General features: G+C 35.8%; 1 protein-coding gene across 8 annotated transcripts; it reads left to right on the forward strand.

The window, feature by feature from the left end:
* The first annotated feature begins 1,710 nt into the window (after window positions 1-1,710).
* On the forward strand, window positions 1,711-23,092 carry LOC113714439 (protein PSK SIMULATOR 1-like). Of its 8 annotated transcripts, none has more exons than XM_072068339.1 (14): window positions 1,711-1,762; window positions 2,474-2,544; window positions 2,637-3,055; window positions 10,273-10,598; window positions 10,713-10,805; window positions 10,885-10,996; window positions 12,587-12,680; window positions 17,586-17,683; window positions 17,866-17,935; window positions 18,738-18,832; window positions 21,538-21,654; window positions 21,810-21,886; window positions 22,102-22,146; window positions 22,222-23,092. In XM_072068339.1, exons 3-14 carry the CDS (start codon window positions 2,729-2,731, stop codon window positions 22,730-22,732), a joined length of 1,965 nt encoding a protein of 654 aa, XP_071924440.1. In that variant the 5' UTR covers window positions 1,711-1,762; window positions 2,474-2,544; window positions 2,637-2,728; the 3' UTR covers window positions 22,733-23,092. The 8 variants fall into 8 exon arrangements, with proteins under 8 accessions (XP_071924440.1, XP_027094068.1, XP_027094070.1 ...); XM_027238267.2 differs by having other exon boundaries at window positions 1,717-1,968; XM_027238269.2 differs by having other exon boundaries at window positions 1,717-1,968; window positions 10,906-10,996.
* Window positions 23,093-24,831: the final 1,739 nt, after the last annotated feature.

Here is a 24,831-nt window from a genome sequence, read left to right on the forward strand (position 1 = left end):
AAAAAATCAATTTTTGAAAAATAGGCCAATTTATATGGAGCCATAGAAATGTGGCATAATTCTGTTGACTGAATATTAATGTGCTAGTTGAAAACTTCAACAAATCAAGTGATACAAATTTTATTTAAAATTTTGTATACAAATTATGAAGATTTTAATGCATTTAAGTATGAGCAAATTGTGTGATCAAACAAGTAATCAACACGTTTATTTTAGGATTAATTACATTTAGCTCCCCTGAGATTTGGCCAAACTATAAATTGGACCCTTAAGTTTGGTAAAACCACAAAAGGTCCCTCTGTTCCGAATGTCTATAACATATACACCCCTGCTGTCATTCTACTAACATTAACCATTTAAGTTGTAACATAGTTAATAGAAAATTGTGACAAAATTCCTAAACTACCCATGATTATTGAACCCAAATATCTTCTTACTTTTCTTTGTCTAACTAAAACCGCGCCTCCTTAGCAATACTTTGATGGAATTCCACCAGGTTTTGTTGCAATTGTAGGGCAACCATCTATCATCAAACCTCATTAATTAGAAGGATGACAATCCAAATCTTTGGTAAAACCCATAAAAACATAAAAGCTTCAATTCACCATAACCTTGGTTAAACCCATTTGTCAACCTATGTTATCCATGAACTTCCAACCTTCAAAATCTGCCAAAAATAACACAAAATCCATGAATCTCCTAATATCCAAGCCAACTACTTTTTAAATTTACCCTACGAAAAATCATTCATGGGCAAAATTGGTTCCTTTCTTCATTGACTTTGAAAACCCTACCAAAATAAATTTTATATTGTGAAATCATTCAATTTAAGCGCTATGTGTCTCTTTATGTCTCTAAAGTAAAATACAAGAATATCCAAAGACAAAGAAGGAGATATATGGAGGAAGAAATGGTTTGGATGGTGTCAAATCTGGACTCGATAAAGGTGGGGTCAGTTGAGGTCCTGTTGGAAAACAAGATAGGGCTTTGAACATATTAGAAGTTTGAAGAAACTGGGGTTGTTGGAATAGATTGTTTGATTTGATGGTGGTAGTTGTAGTAGAGAAATACTAGTAAGAATAGAGATCAAGGAGGTAGATTCATTTTGTTCATTTTTTTTCATCGTTTCCTTTTCTTTTTTGCTTGCACGGCTTTATCCATTCATTTGTTTCTGTTTCTTAATCTTTCTTTCTTCATTTCGCTTTCTTCATTTCCATGGACGTATAATCTACAAAATTTTCATCTTCGGTATCTTTATCTTTATCTCTTTCTTTCCTTTAGTGTATCAATCTAGTGTATCACTCTATGGACGTATCTCTTTTTTTAGTGTATCAATCTAGTAGTAATACATAAAGGTTTTTTTTTTGGTTATAAATTAGGACACTTTTGTCATTTCAAGACTTCTGTTAATTGGGCTTGCACACCGTCAATGACAAGAGGGTGAGCGTTATTTAGATAAACCATAGAGTTGGTTTGGTAGTGGTCAAACTTTGAGGGAGATAAATGTAATTAACCCTTTATTTTAAGCACTCTATGGATAACCAAACGCCCCATTGGACCCTTTTTAAACGGTCAATACAAATTGACTGAAAGACACTTATTGATTCCGATGGTCATTTTGTAATATGATAAAACTTAGGGTCTGATTTGTAATTTGATATCAATGAAAACAAGAAATTGGTTCAAAACAAGAAACTCCGAGGCCGACCGCACTTTCAACTGCAGCATTTACTAATTGACTCCTGCCACATCGGTACCGAAGGTAGAAGTAGAACTACGAAGTCTATTCTTTCTTTTTCCCAAGTCCCGGTCGCCTGCCTACCATGCTTTGGTCTTTCTCCAATTCTTTACTCTCTTCTCCTTCTGGATGGTACTTGAATATGATGCAGTGAGGTTCCAGTCACCTGTATCTACTCTTAGATCCAACTTATAAGCATGATCTTGATTTATTAATCTTTATTTCTGTGGGTAAGCAACTTTACTCCTCGGTTTATCTGTGCCTGTACCTTGTTTATGTATATGTATATGTATCTGATTTGTACCTGTCATTCACATTGCATATCTTGTGCCTTTGTTAATTGTCGATTTGGGTAATATCTTCCATTCTTCTTTGCGGGTTTTGTCGTTTTTAACATTTTATGTTCTGGGCACCCAAGTTCTTTTTTGATGTGGTCTCAAAGCGCAATGAAGTTTTGACTTTTCTGTCTTTATTATTCCCGTTTGACATCGTTTACTGTTGCTCATGCCCTCCGGTGTAATTGTTAGTATTATTATTGTTATTGTTATTATTTGCTTTCGGTTTTGGCATTTGGGGTTTAGTCTTACCCTTGTATTGGGTTTTAGGAATTTGGGTCATGCTTCATGTAATTTGGACTTGTTTCTATGCTTTATCACTAGTTGAATCTGAGATTATAGTGGAACTTAAGAAGTTAAGCTTTCCTGTGATGGTTTCTGATGCGTTCTTGATTTGCAGCTTGGGTTTATGCAATGAAGTCTGAGTGGGGTGTAAGGGATCAGAGTTGCATTTTACAATGCTGATTTTATGTAAGTTCTTGTGGCTAAAATTGGCTCAGGGTGTTTCCTTGTAAATCAGAAAAAAACATTTCCCTATGATCAAGTATTTTGGGCATTGGTAGATCCTCAACTTTGTGGAAGAAGGCTCTTTAGATATTCCTGATTACACAAGATTCAATTCAAAGCTTGTCAATGAAGTGAGTTCCGAGACAGGATGGGTGGTCTTTGCTCAAGAAGGTCTACTGATGAGAGTGCTTTACATGGTAGCCTTCCTCATGTAAATGGTCACCTTAGCTACAGTTCTGGGGTGGTTTATCAATCTCGTGGATTACCAGTGCAAGCAAATGACTATGCCATGCAGTCCCCAGCTTGTGAAAGCATGGATAAGCAAAACAATAACGATTCCTTTTCGTTTCCTGATGTAAATAATATTCCTCTTGGAACAAATCTGGATGATATCAATGATGGAATTCCTCGTTTATCTAGGGCTTTGTCAAATAAATCAAGATCAACAAGGTCAAAGCAAGTGGCAATTGCAAAGGTATGTCTGCTTAGAGTATTCTTTTGAAGATGATTCGCTGTTTCATTTGGTTAGGGTTCTTGATGTCATGTTCTAGTGTAAGTTCTGGGGATGTGGATAATTTGTGATTCTATCTTGTATGTAAATAGATGGCATTATTCATAGGTGGGAAGCTATCCTGCTGTTGCAAATAGGAATGAACAATGGAAAGTGGATAGCTGGTAGTCAGTGGTGGAAGATGCTCGATGAATTTCTTGAAAAGAACTAGGACTACCGTGTAGCATTAGTTTTGCTTCACCTTTTTTGAAGTATTCCAGCTTTTATTGAATTGAACAATAAAGAGCTATGGTGTGACATTAATTTTCTCCTCTTATTCAACAAAGAACTTGTCTCCCTCTTCCTTATAGTTCCTGTGGCTGATGTGAAATAATTTTCATTCAATGGCACTAGGATTCATTTGGAAAATGGGAATGTTAATTTATACCATTGTTGATGTACATATTAGGAACTGATGTGACATTTTCAAAGGGTAACATGGGATGGAATGACTATTTTATCATGATTGTGTTTACAATAATTTGGTGAGGTCTCACTGAACACATGTGATTCGTTATATGGTTTGGAGGCAAAGTTGGCATTTAGGCCTTTGATATATATTCCTCTCTCTCTCTCTCTCTATCTTTCTTTCTCTGCAACTCACATAGAGACGTACTCACACCATTGTTTTTGGGTACTGGACAGAGATGATATCAAAGGAGTTAAGTAATACTTGTTATACGTGGTCCAAGAAAGAGTTTTGACTAAAATATTTTTACAAATTGAGGTGTAAATTACTGACTGCCCAATAGTTTACAATCCACAGATAAGTTTCAAACTTGAATTGGCTCTTTGGATTCCAAAATGCCATCATTAGAGGCTTTAGTTGTAACCCAGTGACATGGTCGAATCAAAATCTTAAAGCTGCAGAGTTTTGACCGTGTCCAATAGTCTTATGTGGATCTGAAAGCATAGTTGAGCTTTTAAAAGTTGGAAGAGAGGTATTTATAGTTTTCTCAAATGGATCTTTCTTTGGATATGCTACTTATGGGAAACTAAAAGTGGAGATGTTGGCGTCGATCATTTGGTTATTTGGTAGCTATTCGATCTTCTGCAAGCATTGCCAAATTTATTGGATTAAAGTATGTTGGAAACAAAGAATAGAACTCAACATTCGGTGTCACTTGATCTATGACTAGAGTATAATTGTTTAGATGACAAACTACAGTGGATTATATGCATTGGGCCTTTATAGTTTACTCTTTTGTTTGATAAAGGTGATATCCATGTAATAGACGATGTAATTACTGTAATAGACTATGCAATTCAAAGAAAGGGAGAATTGCATTTCAGTTTGTCCGATTCAAAGACCTCCTAATACTATGACATCCATATGAAATAGGACTTGATTAAAACCTTTTCAAATCTGAAGTCTACTTCTAGCTGACGGCTGCAAGAATGTTTCAGAAGATAGTTTTTGCAAGGTTGAGGTTAAGATGTTTAAAAGTTAATAGTTAGTGGTTATTGGATATAGGGTGATATTAGCAGAGTAAATGCTTACAAGTATCATCAACATAAATGAGCTCATTTGGACATGCCTCCTTGTAGTGATTACTTGAAGTCGGAAGCTTTTTAAGATCATGGAAAAAGAAATTAGTCCTTACCCTAGGTTTTTAAAGTTTTCCCGTCTAAATGAAAAGAGAATGTTACTTTTTCTAAGAGTGATAAATGATCTAAGGACTAGTTGATTTTAGTGTAATACAATAGATACAGGAACTAAATGACTATTTTGCTTCAACACTGGAGCAGTTTCCAAGGAAATATCACTGCCCTGCTCTACTTAAATTAACTACGTACATACATAATGCATACAAGTATGCACAGATATCAGATACATATGCACATATATTTCAGCATGTTAGGCTGGCTTGCACGGGGTTGAAAGTGCAAAAAGGGAAGATGAAAAATAAGAAGAAAGAACAGGACATGAAGAAGAGCACTGTGCCCTAAACTCATTGCAAAGCAGAAACCTAATTCAACCAGGCAAACTTTACATTTATGTGAATGACAGTGTGCTATAGAATTTTTATCACTTGGTGGTATTAAATATTTTTTTTTTTTAATTTTGAAGAAAATATTTTAAATTGCTAATGGGTGAAAATAGAGTTTTCTGGATCTTGGGGTTGGCCAAGGTGACCTGCTTTATCTGTAAAGTGGATATGTGAAAGGTTTGTACAAAGTGATTCATCATCCTCAACATGGGATGATTACTAGGGATGTTTTTTAGGTGATCAAATAGCTGTAAATTGTAAAAGATGTCTAGGTTTGACTAAGTCATTGACTTGATTCATAACTGTAGCTAATTATAAAGGTAATATGGTATGCCAAATAGGGAAAGAAATAGCAGCAACTTGGGTACTATTTAAACTTTGCCTAATGAATGTAAGAAGTTAACTTTATACCTAATGTTTTAATTTTGCCTCTTCCTGTCGAATCCCTAATCACCTGCTGATACTCAGAGCTGTACTGTTGTCGCTCATCTAACACAGATCATTTCGGTGCTTGAGCCCTTGAAAACAATCATACTGTCAACTTCCTATTATTTGAGGGAAGCAAAACCTTCAACCATATATTGTTACAGGACCGTTCTGATTTTATGATTGGACTTAGGAGGTCTAAAAGGCAAATTTCACCTGGCTTGTAGATTAATTTCTAAATGACTATGACTATGTGACCCATGGAATTTATTTAAACAGTATTCCAAAAGTCCTTGTACTAGTTTGTTCAAGTGTGGTTAATAGCTTTCAGCACTGGAGTAGAGGCTAATTATCAGATACAGGATCAATTTCAGCCCCTCTTTCTGGTTTTAATCCTTTACGAATCAAGTATCTTGGTTAAGCTGGATATTTGGTCACCACATTGAGAGCCCAAATATTGGACAACTAAACGATACTGTTAGAACTGGTCAAGACATTGCAGGCTTCATTTATGGCTAATTTCTTAAAATATTGTTAAAAACAAGTCGGCTAAATGATGGGAGTGGTGGGTTTGTCAACATCAGCACCATGTCCATGCAGCACACAAACTTTTTTTTTTAAAATTTTTAAAATTTTGAATTTTTTTGAAATGTTACTTTATGTTTTTTCAAATTTTCGAAATAAAAGGGCTGCTTGTAGTACATGTGGCTCCTATATTGCAAAAGAGCCGCTCTAGGAGGGGCCCTTGTGCAAAAAAAAGAATAAAATAGGGGCATGGAGCACATGCGGGCCCCCCTCTTAAAAAAGAATTAAAAAGATAGGGGGTGGAATGTGCTCCATGAGGGCCACATAAATTTTTTTTTTTTAAAAAAGGTAGGGGGATGCATATGCTACATGTGGCCCCATAGTTTGAAAAAAAAAAAGAAATAGGCTTGAAAATTAAATATGTGAATATAAAAACTTGTACAATTTCTAATTTTAATTGGAAATGTGAAAAATTTGTAAGAGAAAAGTTTCAACTAAGTGATACCATTTTAAGTAATTAGCCAACAATATAAAAAATTTTTAATATACTCTTTTATGTTGGATTGGTAGAGCACATGATTTATTTTTGAGAGTAATATTCTTAAAAAATTGTAAAGTACTTAATATGAAATTACTAAAAATATGACAATAAATAAACATGTATGCAAACTTGGTCATGGAAATATGTTAGAAATAATTCAAAATGGGCAGAGCAAGCAGAGGCAACAAATATAGGGAGCAAATAGCTTACCTGTACAAAGGAGTTGCTGCTTTGAAAATCTTGAGGACTTGACGAAGATTGCTGCTGCTCAGTTGCTCCACTTGTTGTTTGAGTAGTCTAGCAGATTAGTAAATCTGGAGAATAGAAGAATTTGAAGCCTTTGTCAGCTGCGGAGAAGAGTGGAAGAAAATTAGAGACTGGAGAAGAATTTGAAGGCTCTGTCTGCTGTGGAGAAACCTAGTGGAGTGTCAGCTGCGGAGAAACAAGAGGTGTATAAACCCTAAGAAAATAGCCGTTGGATCTACTTAGCCAATGGATGAAACAAAAATCCCCACCCCCCCCCCCCCCCCCAAACTTTTTTTAAAAAAAATTCCAATCTTTTTAATTTTTTAAGGAGGCCACATGGAGCACCTGCGGCCCCCTATTTTATTCTTTTCTTTTTGTTTTGCACAGGGGCCCCCCCTGGAGGGACTCTGTTGCAATATAGGTACATGTGGCCCTCTATTTTGAAAATTAAAAAAAAAGTAACATTTCAAAAAATATTCAAAATTAAAAATATACTGTATGGGTGTCAATGTTGACAATATCGGCACCCCTAAATGAAGAACAAATCCACAATTTACCTCATTTTGCCAGCCTTTTGTTTTTAACGACATTTTAAGAAATTCTCATTACATTTACTGGTATAAGGCTTGCTTCTGCCTTTTTTGCTTCTCATTTCTCATTCTGTTTTGAACTCGGTATTTTCATGTGGCCATATGACCAAACTGGGGAAGATAAGAAGTTCTTATGTGTCAGGCATATTGAGTGGCCTACTATTGTCCATACCTAACTCTTCCTTTTTCATGTTCCTGAGGAGAAATATTGGCATGGATGGTTTACATGGAAAAGGGAAGACTTCTGGATTGTTTAGCACTCTTGTGAGCTGGCCTAGTAAGGCCTCAAGTTGTTATGGACGAATATTGGTATGTTGAGTATCTAAAGTTTGAAACATGTATAGTGGGTCATAAAAGGATCCATCATTAGATGAAATCTAGAATGATGGTAAATGTTGGTTCTGGGGAATCTGAAATGTATTACTAAATGTAAAGGATTTTCTAGAAAATCTGTCCTTGTAGGACTTGGTATTAGAACTAGATTATAGCTTTGTCAATGTAAACTGCAAATTTGCTAAATTTGAAGGCAATGGCATATGCAGCTCTTAGAAACTCCAAAGAATAGAAAGGAATGATTTTGCTGCTCATCCCTTCCTATAGAATCTGCTAGTCTTCTCTTGTCACGGAAGTGAACCTTGGTCTTGGAGAATAATGATTGAAGCTGATATGATAATTTTCAACTCCATGTGGTGTATGGATTTACAGAGACCAAAAGAACATGGTCAATGGGCCCTATTTGGCATTTGAGTTTTTTTGTCAAGTTTGTTTGCTACAAGGTTTTTAAAAACTTTAGCTACAGTAATCTCAAAAAACTTCTTAAAGTTTTTAAACTATACAGTTCAAAATATTCAAAAATTTACATACTTCAAAAATTTTGTAAAAAACTTCTACGGTAAGCTACAGTAAAGTTTTAGACAAACACCCAAAAAACTCACTTGCCAAACAGGGCCGCATGATTGAAATCACAGATCATGACAAAGAAGCCTGAACAAATGATTAAGAAAACTTCAAAATGCATATACATATATATATATATATATATATATGTATGTGTGTGTATCTATATACACACACACATACACACACCCACATATATAGCATGTGTGTAGGATATACGTGTTGACTGGTTTTATGTCAGTTTTCTTGTTAGAGAGATTTCTTTAGGTTGTAGGTAGGGGTGGCAATTTTCGATGTGACACTGCAGTCCGACTTGAAATGAACAAGTTTAAAATGACCTGAACATAAGCAGGTCATTGTTGGGTCGACCTGTTAATGACACGAATGTAAGCGGGGCGGGTTGGGCCCAACCCGCAGGTTGACATGCTAAGCCGATAATAATTGAGCATTACCAGACCGTCCCTCATCTTTGTTATTTTTTTTCCTATTATCTGTATTGTAAACTTTCATGCCTGATTATGTAAGGAAGTATAAACTTTATTTTTGTCGAAACCTCTAAACTTTGAAGTTTATTTTATGTTTGGAAGACTTTTTTATGTAATATATCTTCAAAAACTTTGAAGACTCTTCTGTGTTTTATTATGGAGTATTTCAGTAATGGGTTTTCTTTTTGTTGGAAGCTGGGTTTGAAGTTTTCTTTTATATTTTGAAGAATTATTGTGTATCTTGTCATTGAAAATGGGTCAAAGCATGTGTTAAAAGGATTCATTTGACAAAGATTATTGTCCTTCAAAATGCTTAAGGGGTTAAACGGGTTGGGTTGTGTCAACCTGTTAATAAGCAGGTTATGACAAAACATGACACTAATGTTTAGTGAGTTGGGTTTGGGCTGAGATTTTTTGGCACGAACACGAGAACGACATGACACGACCCATTGCCACACCTAATTGTAGGTAGACACCTGTCGCACAATTTTAAGATGGGAATAGGTCCAACGTATTCTGGCATGATGTGGTGAATTAGCACATGATCTAAAAGCTCAATTATTCAGAATGACAATGATTTATTTAATTCAACACTTTGACCTGTATCTTGCCTAGCCCGCCTGATATTTTGATGGGACAAAGATGTAGTTTTTTTCCTGGAGGTTGTCGTGAGAAAGGCTTCTACCCATGTTAATACTTTGTTCACTTATGGCCTTAAAGAAATAGTTAATTAATTATTGCTATATTACATGAACCTTTCATTTCAGCCAATTGCTTTATGTTGACACCATATGACAAGGTTTCATTTGTGGAAAATTTTAGTCTGCGGCTATTTGCTTCTTTGATACTTCAGCAGAGAGGAGAAAAGAGCAAATCAAAATTGAGGATCATGTGAAATGTGTGAAAGAGATTGTGGTGAAGCAAACTAAGGGAACTTAAGCTAGCAGCACTAGTGTAATAGTTGAACACTGGGTTACTCTTAGATTGTGAAAGACCACAATAGCTATGTTGACTCTGTGGAAGTGCACCAACACCCACGTCTTGGCAACTCAGGTTGAAATAATCACTCCATCTTATTTTTGTTAGCGAGATAAAGGAAGGTGCTTTCTGATATATATTCATTTTTTGGGTAGCTAAAGAAACAGATAACCTTTATGCTGCATAGAGGGTGTGGTGCTCTTATAGCGTGTCAACGGTTCAGGTTTATCTTTTAATTTGATTCAATATGTTGCTTTGGTATTCGTTTCTTGTCTCCATCCATCTGAATTAACCGTTTCATCTATCTTTTACCTGTGATCCTGTATTATAGTTTTACTTTATTTTCTGGTAGTGTCTGTTCCCAATCTAATTATCATGTTGATTCCTTCTTTACCTAATGGTTCTCGATTCAGAACTCTTTTTTCCTTCTAAACTTTTACAGTGTTATGTTATTGAATAACAGGTTTCAGAAGTGAGTACATTTTTGGGCAAAGCAGGCTCAGTGGGTCTGGGGAAGGCGGTTGATGTGCTGGATACACTAGGTAGCAGCATGACAAATTTGAATGTCAGTGGCGGTTTTGCATCTGGAATGGCAATGAAAGGAAATAGAATATCAATATTAGCTTTTGAAATTGCAAATACAATTGTTAAGGGTGCGAACCTTATGAATTCCCTTTCAAAGGAGAGCATCAGACATTTGAAAGATGTGGTGCTCCCTTCTGAAGGTGTGCAGCGTTTGATTTCGAAGGACATGGATGAACTTCTAAGAATTGCTGCAGCTGATAAGAGGTGCATTTGCAACACTTAAAATGTCATAATTTTTGCGCCTCTATTACTACATAATTAAGTTATTGTTCTTTAATGGCTGCCATTAGATATTTCAATCATTATTAATTTCACTAGGGACGAATTGAAGTTGTTCTCTGGAGAAGTGGTCCGCTTTGGAAATCGTTGCAAAGATCCTCAGTGGCACAACTTGGATCGCTACTTTGAGAAGTACTTTCTATAGCATTGCATCTGGTTTCACTTTTTTGTTCTTATTGATGCATTTCAAATGAGATTTGACATTCTGTAGTATATATATCCTAATATTTAGGCTGGAATCAGATTTCACACCACACAAGCAATTAAAAGAAGAAGCTGAGATTGTGATGCAGCAGCTAATGACATTGGTTCAGCACACTGCTGTGAGTGCTAACTCTTGATGTTTTCATTGTACTTCTTCATTTTAACAATACCATTATATGATGCAATAGGTGCAGCTTATGATGTCCTAGACCTTTTATCCATTTTCTAAAATTAAACCTTACCTGATTGTTTTATATCTTGAAAATCATCCGAGCTCTCCTACGTCAATTGTGTGATTATATTTGACATCAAAAACACAAAGCATGGGTCTGAAGGAAGAAGCCTTTTAGGTAGAAGAAATTTTGCTTTGTGGAAAAACAGCTTGTATTGGGACGTGTTTGCAGTATTGCAATGTGGAGCTTTAGCACTGAGAGGCTTTGCCCTTCAAAGCTTCATTCTTTGCAATTTGTTTGTAGCACATGCAATGCTGTCTATAAGCTGTAAAAATAATTGGGTTATTATTATTATTATTGCAATTTGTTTGTAGCCCATGCAATGTTGTCTATAAGCTGTACAACATAGCTCTAATATAGCTGGGTTGTTGTTGCTGCTGCTGTTATTATTTTTTTCTGCTCATGAAATTTTGTTGTGTAATTATTTCATGCATTCTTTCTTGCCCTAAAATTTTTTCCATTGGCAAAAAGAAAGCAGCACCATCGTCCTTTTCACCGTTTACACTTCGAAGAGTTCAAAGATCAAATCTACATTCAACATACTATTTATAAATTCCTACAGATGCAAGTCAAAGGATGCATACAATTTGCTAGATGCTAAGCCTTTTACTCTAATAGTGATACCTTGTTTTGGATATACATACATAGTTGATTCAAATACTGTATTGGTTCTCATGTGGTGCTGTATGATTTCTGAGTTAGCTTTCTTTTCAATTCGACCAGAAAAAGAGTCTCATAGATGTTTTAGAGACGGGATGGGAGTTTGACTAAAGCTTAGTTTTTTGTTCTTTGGAATGTGTTCTATATGGTTGATGTTGTTATAACTTATAATCCTCCTTTGTCATTCCTTTACATGTTTTATCTTGCATTAAGGAGGTTTGATATCAGAACATTTTATATTTTTTGACTTGTGTTTGTGGAATGGGATAGTGTATGAATTCAACAAAATTGGTGGTTTTGTTATTCAAAAGATGATATTTGCTTTATACATGTATTCAAAAGGATAATTCCAGTATTTCATTTACGTGTGGGAGCTAATTTCTGTTATATTCTTGTTCATTGTCTTGATCTTTGATGAGATTCTGGCACACATAATTGTGTTCTCAAGGGGATGGGTTTCTGATTTGTCCTATTGAATGATTCTAAATAAGAGAATTTACCAAAATGTCCTTAGAAAATTGAAATTAGATGCATAATTGTAGAAGCTTTGAATTTCATCCAGAGATCATGTAGCAGCTGGATAAATGATCTTTGCTGCATCTTCTTGTGTAGAAGGTTGAAGAATGTTGCTTCGTTCTTTTGGAAGATGACCATGTTCTTTTGTTCTACCAATGTGATAGTTGTCATTTACTTTCTCATCAAAGTTTCAGTGCACTTATGGAGCTAATCTAAATTTTTAAGATATCGGAATAGAGCTCTATAGTAAGAAAATATTTGTATGCCTCAATAGTAACATTTGATTTACTTTGGTTTTAGGAGCTATACCATGAATTGCATGCATTGGACAGATTTGAACAAGATTACCGGCGCAAGGCCCAGGAAGAAGACAACTCAAATTCTACTCAGAGGGGTAAGGAAGTTTACATTTCTTATAGAGGCTTCATCTTGGTTATTCACATTGTCCATTGTTTTACGGCTTCTCTTATGTAATTTTGTAGATAAACTCGTAGTGGAATGTTGATTGTATGCTTTGCTTTCAGTATCTCTGACATGGTTTTGAGTATTCTGCAAATCAAATATCTTTGCTTCTAGACATCAATCTTAGGCCCATGAAATGTTGGGCATCATTCCCATTTGTTCACTTTTTATTCAAACATGTTGGCCAAGTTAGGAACTACTAGCAGGTGCTAATTTTCTACTCTGCTTTTCATTTTTCTTACCAGTACTTAGTTTTGAATGGACTATACCTTAAAAGAAGTAATACTTACATTTTTCTTGTGCTTCATAGAGTTTCAGCTTCCCGTGTTCCAATCTTCAATAGTCCACAGAATAAGATAATTATTCTCTAGTAAACCTAGTTGAGCAGATATACTTCAATGGATATCACTTCTGCAGATTTTAGCAATGTTTTTGACCTCTTTTTCTGTCATATCAACAGACTATATAATGGATTTTGATTGTGATTATTTGTATTGTCGTAGGGCCCAACCTGCAATCTTTTTTTAACTTTCCACTTTAGGAGAAATCCATTTTATCTTTTTTTCCGATACTTTCACAGATTGTGATATGAGAGAATGAAACTCTACCTATTCATTCTGAAGGTTTGTTTTGAAATGTGTGAAATTAATTGTATTCTACCCCTTTAAAATTTTGTGGGGCCATTTCTCAATTTTTTGAGCATGAGCAACACTAGTCAATATTGTTACATAATCTGGTCTTTTACTGATTGGTTGTGTTAACAGGTATTTTGGGAGGAAAACATCTAGTCACCGTATTATGAGTGACCAACTAGTATTTATAGGAGTACAAATCTAACAAACTATTTACAAGAATACCCTTACTAATTTATTATCTACAAGAATACTTATATTCTCTTAACACTCCCCCTCAAGTTGGAGCATATATATCATAAGCACTCAACTTGTTACAAATGTATTTCATCCTAGAGCCTCCTAAACTCTTGGTAAACACATCAGTCAATTGATCTACAGATGGTACATGAGATGTCTTGATGACCCCGTCAAGCAATTTCTCTCGAATGAAATGACAATCAACTGCAATATGTTTTGTCCTTTCATGAAACACTGGATTAGACGCAATATGAACAGCTACCTGATTATCACACACTAAATTCATAGGCTGTTTATGCTCAAACCCAAGTTCCAGTAACACGCTCTTCAACCAAACCAACTCACACACAGTGTGAGCCATAGCGCGGTATTCAGATTCTGCACTTGATCTGGATATAACTGTTTGTTTCTTACTCTTCCACGACACTAAATTATCACCAACAAACACACAATATCCTGTAGGCGATCTTCGATCTGAGGCAGAACCAGCCCAATCTGCATCACTATATCCTTCAATATCAGTGTCCATGATTTTGATACAGCAACCCTTTTCCAGGAGCACTCTTAAGATACCTGAGAATCCGTATAACAACATCCCAATGACTAGTACGAGGGGTATCAAGAAATTGATTCACAACACGCACTGCAAACGAAATGCCAGGTCTCGTTACAGTGAGATAATTTAATTTACCCACAAGTCTTCGATATTGCTTAGGATCATCAAGTAATGCACCTTGATCTCCTGCTAATTTCACATTGGGATTCATAGGAGTATCCACAGGTCAGCAACCTAACATCCCAACTTCACTCAACATATCGAGTACATATTTTCTTTGACATAAATAAATCCCATATTTAGACCGAGCTACCTCAATACCCAGAAAATACTGTAGATGACCTAAATCCTTTGTCTGAAAGTTTGCCTGCAGATTGGATTTAAGTTTCTGGATCCCCACAACATCATCACCTGTAATCACAATGTCATCCACATAAACAACTAATAAAATTTTACCAGCATTAGATGCCGATAAAATACAGAGTGATCTATTCCACATCTTGTCAGACCGAACTTCATGACAACACTACTAAACCGGCCAAACCAAGCCCTCGGAGACTGTTTCAATCCGTATAAGGATTTTTTCAAACGACAAACCGACCGCGGATTCTTCCCCTGAACAACAAATCCAGGAGGTTGTTCCATATATACCTCTTCTTCCAAATCTCCATGCAGAAATGCATTTTTCACATCCAACTGATGCAATGGCCAATTATAAGTTGCTGTTAAAGAGATAAGAAAACGAACAGAGGTAATCTTTGCAACAGGAGAAAATGTTTCTAAGTAGTCTACTCCATACACCTGAGTAAATCCTCTAGCTACCAGACGAGCCTTCAATCTATCAATAGAACCATTAGGCTGCACTTTTATAGTGTACACCGATTTACAACCAACAACAGGCTTACCTGAAGGACGAGGGACAAGATCCCAAGTATCATTTTGTTCCAAAGCAGACATCTCTTCTTGCATAGCTAATCTCCAACCAGGATGATTAAGAGCATAGGTAATAGACTTAGGAATGGAGATAGAATCAAGGGAAACAACAAAAGAAGAATATGACATAGAGAGACGAGAATAAGAAACAAAATTAGAAATAGGATGGGAAGTACAATGTCTCTTACCTTTGCGTAAAGCAATAGGAAGATCTAATTCATAGGAGGGCGTCATACCTGGATTTGAAGATGGAGAGTTAATTGGTGAAGTGCGTGGCATATCAGGAACTTTCTCAACCATGGAATGACGAGAGTAAACTTGAAGATAAGGACGAGATAATCGAGCTATGGAATCTGGTGGACTAGATAACTCGGGTAATAAAAGGGGAAGGGACTGGTAAAACAGGAGAGGAAAAAGAGGGACACTGGTCTAACTCACAAGACATACTTTGTTTGATAAAATATGGAGTGGATTCAAAGAAAGTAACATCAGCACAAGTAAAAAATCGATTTAAAACTGGACTGTAACATCTATACCCTTTTTGTGCTCCTGCGTATCCTAAGAAAATACACTTAATAGCACGAGAATCTAATTTATCCACCCCCAGGAGCAAGCTGATGAACAAAGCACACATCCAAAAATACGATGAGGCAATTTAAACTCAGGTTTATGAGGAAAAAGAATGGAGTGAGGTAATTGACCTCCAAGAATATTAGATGACATGCGATTAATTAAATAACATGCAGTTGGAACTGCATCACTCCAAAATTGTTTGGGTACATTCATGTGCAACAACAGTGTTCGAGCAATTTCGATTAAATGTCCAATTTTTCTTTCAGCAACTCCATTCTGTTGTGGAGTGTGAGGACAAGAGGACTGATGAATAATACCAGACTGAGTCATAAGGGTATTAAAAGGAGTGGAAAAATATTCTTTCGCATTATCACTGCGAAGTATACGTGCAGGCACACCAAATTGATTCTTTATTTCTGTAATAAATGTATAAAAAATGGAATATAATTCTGAACGATCTTTCATTAAATAAAGCCATGTAACTCTGGAAAAATCATCAACAAAGACTACAAAATATTTAAAACCTAACTTTGAAGTGACTCGACTAGGACCCCAAACATCAGAATGAACTAACAAAAAGAGTTCAGAAACCCGTTTATTGACTCTAGGAGCAAAAGAAACACGATGATGTTTTCCTAACTGACAAAACTCACATTCTAACGAAGATAATTGACCCAAAGTAGGAACCAACTTTTTCAAATTTTGTAAAGACGGATGACCTAAACGACAGTGAATTTCAAGAAGAGAAACAGTAGCAGGACATGCTATCGGACCATTGAAGTTGAGAAAGTAAAGACCATTGTGCTCATGCCCTCCACCAATTGTCCTCTTTGTCTTCAAATCCTGAATGACAACAGAATCAGGAGAAAAAGCAACTGTACATTGTAGAAATTTAGTGAGCTTACTAACAGACATTAGATTAAAGGGCAAATTGGGTACGTACAGAACAGAAGACAGCGGAAGTGATGGATTAATTTCTACAATGCCTAGTCCTTTGACTTTAGTGGTAGATCCATCAGCTAAAGTAACATGAGGAAAGGGAGTAGACTCTTGAAAATTAGAAAAAATTTTAGAGGTACCTGACATATGATCAGTAGCCCCGGAATCAATAATCCATGAGTCATTATCTTTTTGTGCTAAAGAAGCAGAGGGAAGAGATGCGTGATTTGTAGCTTGGTACTGTAGGAATTTAACATAATCTTCCTCAGATATAGTAACAGTCTTCTAGGACCCATGTGCTGAAAAACTCGATTCAATTTGGTCAGTGGTAACCGCATTAACAAACCTTTCAACCATGACGAATAGCACGTCAAACCAAAGACAGGGTCAAAACTCGAGATAACAGTGACGTGTGAATAGTATGCGTGAACAGTGCTGTGCCGTGAACAGTACTGCGCCGTGAACAGTACAGCGTGAACTGTGTTGCGATGAACAGTGTGGCTGAACACTACTTTTGACTAGATGTTTAACTCTAACCCTATGACTTTTGCTCTAATACCATGTTAACAGGTATTTTGGGAGGAAAACATCTAGTCACCGTATTATGAGTGACCAACTAGTATTTATAGGAGTACAAATCTAACAAACTATTTACAAGAATACCCTTACTAATTTATTATCTACAAGAATACTTATATTCTCTTAACAGGTTGGATCTTTGTTGGTTGGTTTTAATTCAATATTTTCAATGTGTCTTACAGTTCTGTTGTGCTCATTGTTCACTGGTACTTTATCTTCAGTTGTGCTCAAAACTGTTGTGCTCTTTGTTCGCTGGTACTTTATCTTTAATCATGAAAACTTATTTAGCAAGTTGGTAGATTATGTGCTTCTACGGATTCAATTGATTCTTATGCTTATAGCATCAGTTTTGAAACAACTTATTGCTATCTTTTTGTATTTGTAGGTGACAGCCTTGCAATTTTAAGGGCAGAATTGAAGAGTCAAAGGAAACATGTGAGAAGTTTAAAGAAGAAGTCCTTATGGTCCAAGATTTTGGAAGAGGTATCCATTCACTGCATAATTGATAATGATTGCTTCCTTTTAAATGCTAATTTGTTATGTGGGACAACTTGATTAAGTAAGCCATTAAGAGGGTAATTTGATTGGAAACACCTTAGTTCACCAATGACATTTTGGAGTTTCTTCTTAAGCTTAGCTAATATAACTACTTTATTGTATTTCAGGTTATGGAAAAGCTTGTGGACATTGTCCACTTCCTGCATCTAGAAATTTGTGCTGTTTTTGGCATGGCTGGTAATACAGTGAAACCTTCAAAAATATTACTTTCAGACATTTACGTGGGCCTGTAACACTGAGAACTTGTTTGCAGAAGAGTGATGTGCCATTGTTTTTTCTTTCCTAACAGGCTTCTTTTGTAACTGATGCTTATTCATATCAAGTGCTAAAATGCTGGCCATTTAACTTTTTTGTGCATATTGATTCTGAGTTGTATCAGTCGTGCATTGAATTTCTTTTTTGGTTTTAATAAATGGAAATGCAAATTTAATCTCTGGTCAAAAGTCAAAATGCGCTTGCAGCAAGAGAAAATTCATTGAAAAGGAGGACTCTTGTAATTTGAATAGTTTTGTTTCATGTATCGATGAAAATTGGAAGTCTTGTCTTTTAATATTTTCTTCTCTTAATTTTTTTCCATACTTTTGAACAAGATATTGAAATACATGTTAGCTAAATTGAAAGACCCCAAAGAAGTACCATGTACAAAGGCAATACAAAGAAATCATCTTTTCACTGTATTATGACATGTAGGGGGCCGTTTGGTTTAGGGGTTTTGGTACTTGGAATTACAATAATTCCAATACTGCACGCTTGGTCCAGTGCAATGGGAATTGAAATATTGGAATCATGCCTTAAAATTTGGCCATTCATGATTCCCGACCAAATTGGGAGGAATTGACCAAAACCCTCATTAGTGGGCCCTCTAGGAATTATTCCATTTCCCTTTCCAATTCCAAAGCAAGAACCAAGCACCCCCTAGGTTTTACACCTAAGTTATGTAATCTCTTACTGCATGTCTATTGACTTCTTGTATTTGCAGATGGAGATAGACCAATAAAGAACAGTCATCAGCGATTGGGTCCTGCTGGGCTTGCTTTACATTATGCAAATATCATCAGTCAAATTGATACACTTGTAAGTCATACTGTCACTTACAGATACAAATTATGCAAGGAATTCTTATGGTAATCCCTGCTCTAGTTCCTAAAGTTTTGATTTTTTTGGTTAGATAGCTTTCTTATGTCTTTTGATTCTCATGTCCAGTCAGTCAGTTTCTTCAGTAGTTGCCAATAATTTTTGTCACTTGAAGATTTTGATGTTTAATTATTTTGTGTATGCAGCACTTTCTTGTAAATCATTGAATCATATTCCTATGCCACCAAACAAACTTCTGCAAGAAATGCATTTAGGAAAATGGATATCTAGATGCTCCGAATAATCTTATATATTGTGGCTATTGGGTTGTTCACTTTCTTTTCCATCTTATATACTTGTTCGCCACTATCATTTGGTTGTGAAATTATGTGATGGAACCTTAGGCAGATGAGAACAGAACTTTAAAGTGTATTTTTTTTAAAACAGTCTTACCAGATAGAGAACACCAAAAGGTGGAATTGTTACAGTTGAATTAATTGGTCTTCTTGATACGCATCCACCATTTGAATTTTTAGTTCATATCTTACTTATCCTCTGGAGGTACACTTTATTAGCTTATTGATTTCATAGTTGACTGTCTGACATGACACTTGCATTTCAACCATCTTCTGTAACAAAAATGCTTTGTTTCTCATTTTTAAATGCTTGGGAGTTAATAGTGGTGTTGAATATATCTAGATATGTGTGATATATTATACATCAATTATAGGGATTAGATAGCCTGATTATCCTAGTTTAATTATAGGAAGTAGATAGCTAATTATTCTAGCTTGATTTTAGGATCTTGATAGCTTGATTTTAGGATCTAGATTATTTCAATCTTGTATATATATGTCAGTTGTACTACTCACATATGAGTGTGTAGGAATGTCATCCCAAAATATCTTCTTCTCTTGCTTCTTCTCTTTCAAGTGGGAATGTGCTTGGTTTGTTTCTTTTGTTCTTGGGATAATCTTCACATAGTGTAATTGCTTTGAAAGAGAAGTTGTGCTGGTTTTTAGATGTTTAATGTGTTATTTTGTTCCAGCTTTTCAACAGTGTCTGCAAGTCCACATCAGGACTACTAGGCGTGTACAGCAGAGATATGCTTGTGGTTTATTAATTGAAAGAGAGAGTAGAAACCCTTATGATTGAGTCTGAATGGGAACCAGTAGTTTCCCCCCCTAATTGTCTTAATATGGGCCTTTCTGTGGTTCTTTGTTTCTTCCAGGCTTTGATGTGTTGTGTTAGTATAGGTGTAAAAGAACCTGGCTGGTCACAAGTAGCTGGATACTTCAGTAAAATAAAATAAAAAATTCAGCAACTTGGATTTTCAGAGCTTAAGCTTTTAACCCCACCAATCTGACCAGATTTTTATACTGGTTCTCTTCCCTGTTCCTCCTGTCCATGTTTCTTTTCTTGTGAACTTTGTCTTTTGTCCTCCTGCCCCTCTCACCTCTCTTGTTCTATTTATTTTACACCTCTCATGTTGACTTATCTCTATCTTTCTGAACCAGCCTTTCACACTAATCAGTTCTCCACCTTCTCTACAGTGAATTCAATGTCTTAATAGAAGCCACTAAAAACTAATAATCACTATAATCACAATTCTGATTAAGACTATTTACTCCATCTAGATTTGGCCCAGCCTTTTCTTCTGAGAGAGATAACCAAATCGTAACCCTTAACTTTTTCAGTTTTTTGGAAAGTAGTAATGTAAATTTAAAATGCTGAAGATGCAAGTTTTTGAACGAGATTATCAGATTTGAATCATTGGATGTTGAATGGATTGCATTACTAAGAAATTGATTGTCAGAAGTTGATTTCTGTTAAGCCTATCTGAGTCATATTCTAGTCTTGATGGTTTACTCGAGTAAAGATCAAGCCAAAGAACTAAATTTTCCTAGCTCATGCTCAATTTCAAGTATGGTATTTCTATTCGAGTTCAGCTTCAGCATAGCTGCTGGTGAAGCTCCACTTAGCTTGATTGTCCTGCTAAGTGTATTATATAAAATATCCTGAAAAATCCTAAAATACATGATTTCATGTAATTTTGATTGTTACATATTGTATATTACAAAATTACATTTCTCTAATTGAAAATCTAAGCTCTACCAGTGAGTTTTCCTTCTTTTGTATCTTGAAGAGGCTGGCAAAAGCTCTGCCATTTTGTTTGAGATGCCACTTTTTTGTCCATGAATTATAAGATAACAATACTTTCGTTTTCCATCATATTTTGGGCACATGGTGATTTTGCAGAATTATGATTTACTTTTGTTTTTCTTCGCGTTTTTTGAAAAGCTATATTATATCAAATGCTACCAGTTGTACTATCCGATGGCAAAACCCACTCCTTTTTCTAGGTTTGTGCTTGACTGTATCTTTTCCTGAATCAGAATTTTTTGTCTTGAGGTCCAGTCTGTACATGACCTTGAGAGTGGCGATAGATTTAGAAGAAACCAGTTTATGAAATGTGTTGAATATTGTAAAGAAAGAAAACAAAGGAATAACTTGATATAAAAACCTATAAAAATAAGTTCTGTAACAGAAATTCATAAGTTATCATGATGCTTCAAATTTATCTAGAAGGTAAGATTTGGAAGTGTGCGTCTTTTTTTTTTAGTTAGTAGTTGAACTCTCTAAGCTGGATTTGATCTTGCAATTTTTATTTTTTAAAGTAGCTGATTCTATAAATTTAAAATCAGGTTACTCGTTCAAGTTCAGTGCCTCCAAATACAAGGGATACTTTATATCAAGGACTGTCCCCATGTATAAAGTTAGCTTTACGTTCTAAATTACAATCCTTTCAGCTCACGGAAGAGGTACTTTTCTAGCCGATCTTTTATGGAAATTACAATTTTCCTCTCTTAATGATAGTTTAATTATAAATCTTTATGAGGTTTTTCTGTTTTATATGCTGCTGTTATATTATTCATCTACATCACACTTATTGGTTTCCAAAATTGTCTTCTTGCAGATGACTGTCCAACAAATCAAAGCTGAAATGGAGAAAACTTTGCACTGGCTTGTACCTATGGCCACCAACACTACCAAGTAAAGTACTATAGAGACATTCTGTATGCTGTGTGAACATCTATACTCTTCTATACGTTGCTTCCTGTCCTTGACAATTGGCATATTGAGTATCGAAGCTGCTAAACTCATTTATCCTTTCCTCTTATCATTCCTGCAATATTCCTTCAATTTCCTGATTGTAATAGTTGTACTAATTTGGTCCTTTCTTCCGAATCAAACATGGTTTAAACCAGGGCTCACCATGGCTTTGGTTGGGTTGGAGAATGGGCAAGTACTGGGTGAGTTGGATTCTGACGATATTTATTGTATAGTATTGTTGTTCTGTGTCTTACTGTGTACTTGCTTCTTCTTAGGTCTGAGATGAACAGGAAAGCTAGTGGCCAGACCGATTTACTTCGAATAGAGACACTGCATGATGCAGATAAAGAGAAGACTGAAGCTTATATTCTTGATTTGGTGGTGTGGCTTCATCATCTTGTCACCCAATCAAGGGCTGGAACTAGATCTCCTGTTAAATCCCCTATTCGCTCTCCAAATCAAAAGACAAAGTTGACAACATACAAACCAAACTGTCCATCGCCAACACTAACCATCGAAGACCAGGAGATGCTTCGTGATGTAAGCAAGAGGAAATTGACTCCTGGAATAAGCAAGAGCCAAGAATTTGATACTGCAAAAACAAGGTTAAGCAAGCATCACAGGCTAAGTAAGAGTAGCAGCCATTCTCCTACAAGTGAAACTAAGAAGGAGCCCTTCCCCATCAGAAGGCCATCTTCTGTTCCTGTAATCGACTTTGAGATTGACCGGATCAAAGCATTGGATGTTATTGATAGAGTAGACACACTTCGTACAGGACAATTGTAGGCATTATAGCTGGATTGAAAGGAGATTTGCATTTGATGTTTGTGCAGTCATCTTCAACATTTTCAGGCAGTCGCTTGTCAAGGACAGGACCTTTGAAAAATAGAGTGGACCAACATGTACCACCTTTCCTCTCAATTCTGCACTAATTATGGTCGAGGATAAGGACAGGTCCGGGAGAATTTGTGGATGAAGATGGGTTAACTGTCCCAACTCCCAAGGTGTTTTATTAATGTCTCGAGGTATTTTATTAGTCTTTTGAATGAAATGTTCCAAGGGTTAGGGTTGATTTTTTCAAATCGTTAGTATCAGTTTCATATGTACAGTATTTTTCTCAATAATTAAAAGTCATGGTTTTGTTTTTGGCTCGTGTTGTCATTTTCTATTTATTTATGTGGAACTCTAGGATTCATCTCGTGAGGACTCGTAAAAACTATTATTTTATGCCTAATTTAGGGCTTAAAAAATTATTTAATTAGATTTTTGCCACGAGAAATATTTTCTAGTTTTATTAGACCTAAATACATGGTAATATAACTTCGTTATATTTTTAAAGTGACTCGTTTTAAAAATTAATTTTCTGGAGCGCGTTTAGTAAAAATAGTGAATAGTGCTTGGAGATTTTATCCGCGTAAGAGCACAATAAACTTGGAATATTGGAGACTTGTACTACGGTCCTAAAATAGGTAATCTTATAAATAAATACTCAAGTGATAGTTAGTAGTGCAATCGTTATAAGAATTTATTGGAAGTTTCGCGTTACAGCGTTAAAATTGACGGTACGCGTTTTCACACGCGCGACTTTATTTGAGGGACTTTAGACCTTTATTTCGGGACAATTAAGAGTGAATAATATTTATATGAATATAAATGCATTGGAGGTTCAGTGCACTAGTGAACCAAACGCGCGAGAAAATCGAGTCTAAATCGCGCCAAACGCACCCTAATGTGAGTTGACTAATGGGTGATTTGTGGCCACAAGTTAGTATCTTCCCTTGGAAGCTTAAAAGAAATCTGATCACTCTCTCTCTTCCTCCCAAGACAGCCGGCCAACATCTCTCTCTCTTAAGCTTCATTGCTCTTCATTTTTCTTCACCAAATCAACCCAAAATTTCAACCAATCTTCACCAAACTTGGAGATCATCTAGCAAACTACTTGGAGGTTGGATTTAGCTAACTAAAGGGCTGCATTTCACGGTTTCTTAGAGCTCTTGAGGATCGAAAATTTCTGGGTTAAGGCACTAAGGAGGTATAACTTCATCCTACACCTTAACTTGGATTATGATGGTAGAAATGCATCTTTAAGCTATTGCATGTGTATGGGTGACTTGATATGGTTGGAAAATGTGATAGTGGACTCTTGGAATTCCCACACTTGGGTTGTTGTTGCTGATTAGAGGATTAATGTTGGATTTAATGGTAGTTTAGTGGTTAAAATGATGGATTTATGGAGTATTATTGTTGGAAACTCAAAGTTGAGGTCATGACAAGAAATTTCCGAAACTGCCCCTGTTTTGTTCGGCCACTATAAGGCCAATTTTTGGTGATTTATTGGCATGAACCTGATGTTTATATATTATACTATATGTGTAAAAATTTTCGTTGGAAAACATTAACGTTTGGGAGTGATCTTATTAATTGAAATTTTGATGCTAAACCATTACCAAAGGTATCATGGATGTATCTTAGACCTTTATTTCACCAATGAACCATGGTTGGATAGCTTTCTTGGTTAAACGATTTGAAATTGGGAAATGAAAGTCAAAAGGCAGATTGCCTTAGAATTTTTCCTGAACTTTGGTTGACTAATTAACTATCTTTCCGAAGGTATTTTTCCCTGAAATTTGATAGAGCGGTACCTTTCATATAGGAGTAAAATACTGCCAATTTTGGTACCAATCCAAGTTCGTTTCGATATCTAATTAAATTTCTAGTGTTGGAGGTTCAAATCTGGAAATTCTTCTCCAGTCTTGAATTTCCCCAACTTCGAGCTACCGTATCTCGGTACTCGAAACTCCGATTCTTGATCCGCTTGTTTTGTTATAAACCTCACTTGCAACTCTAATTGAGTGACAAATTTCAGAGGCTGGTTTGCCACGTGT

The sequence above is a fragment of the Coffea arabica genome, chromosome 10c, assembly GCF_036785885.1.
Source record: "Coffea arabica cultivar ET-39 chromosome 10c, Coffea Arabica ET-39 HiFi, whole genome shotgun sequence".
Lineage (NCBI taxonomy): Eukaryota > Viridiplantae > Streptophyta > Magnoliopsida > Gentianales > Rubiaceae > Coffea > Coffea arabica.

What these genes read in the sequence shown, in the direction of transcription:
- LOC113714439 (XM_072068339.1), top strand. Translation starts at nt 2,729, where the DNA reads ATGGGTGGTCTTTGCTCAAGAAGGTCTACTGATGAGAGTGCTTTACAT. An exon ending in TTGGATCGCTACTTTGAGAA is followed by an intron (nt 10,806 to 10,884) that starts GTACTTTCTATA and finishes GACATTCTGTAG; the next exon opens with TATATATATCCTAATATTTA. An exon ending in CTCAAATTCTACTCAGAGGG is followed by an intron (nt 12,681 to 17,585) that starts GTAAGGAAGTTT and finishes TTGTATTTGTAG; the next exon opens with GTGACAGCCTTGCAATTTTA.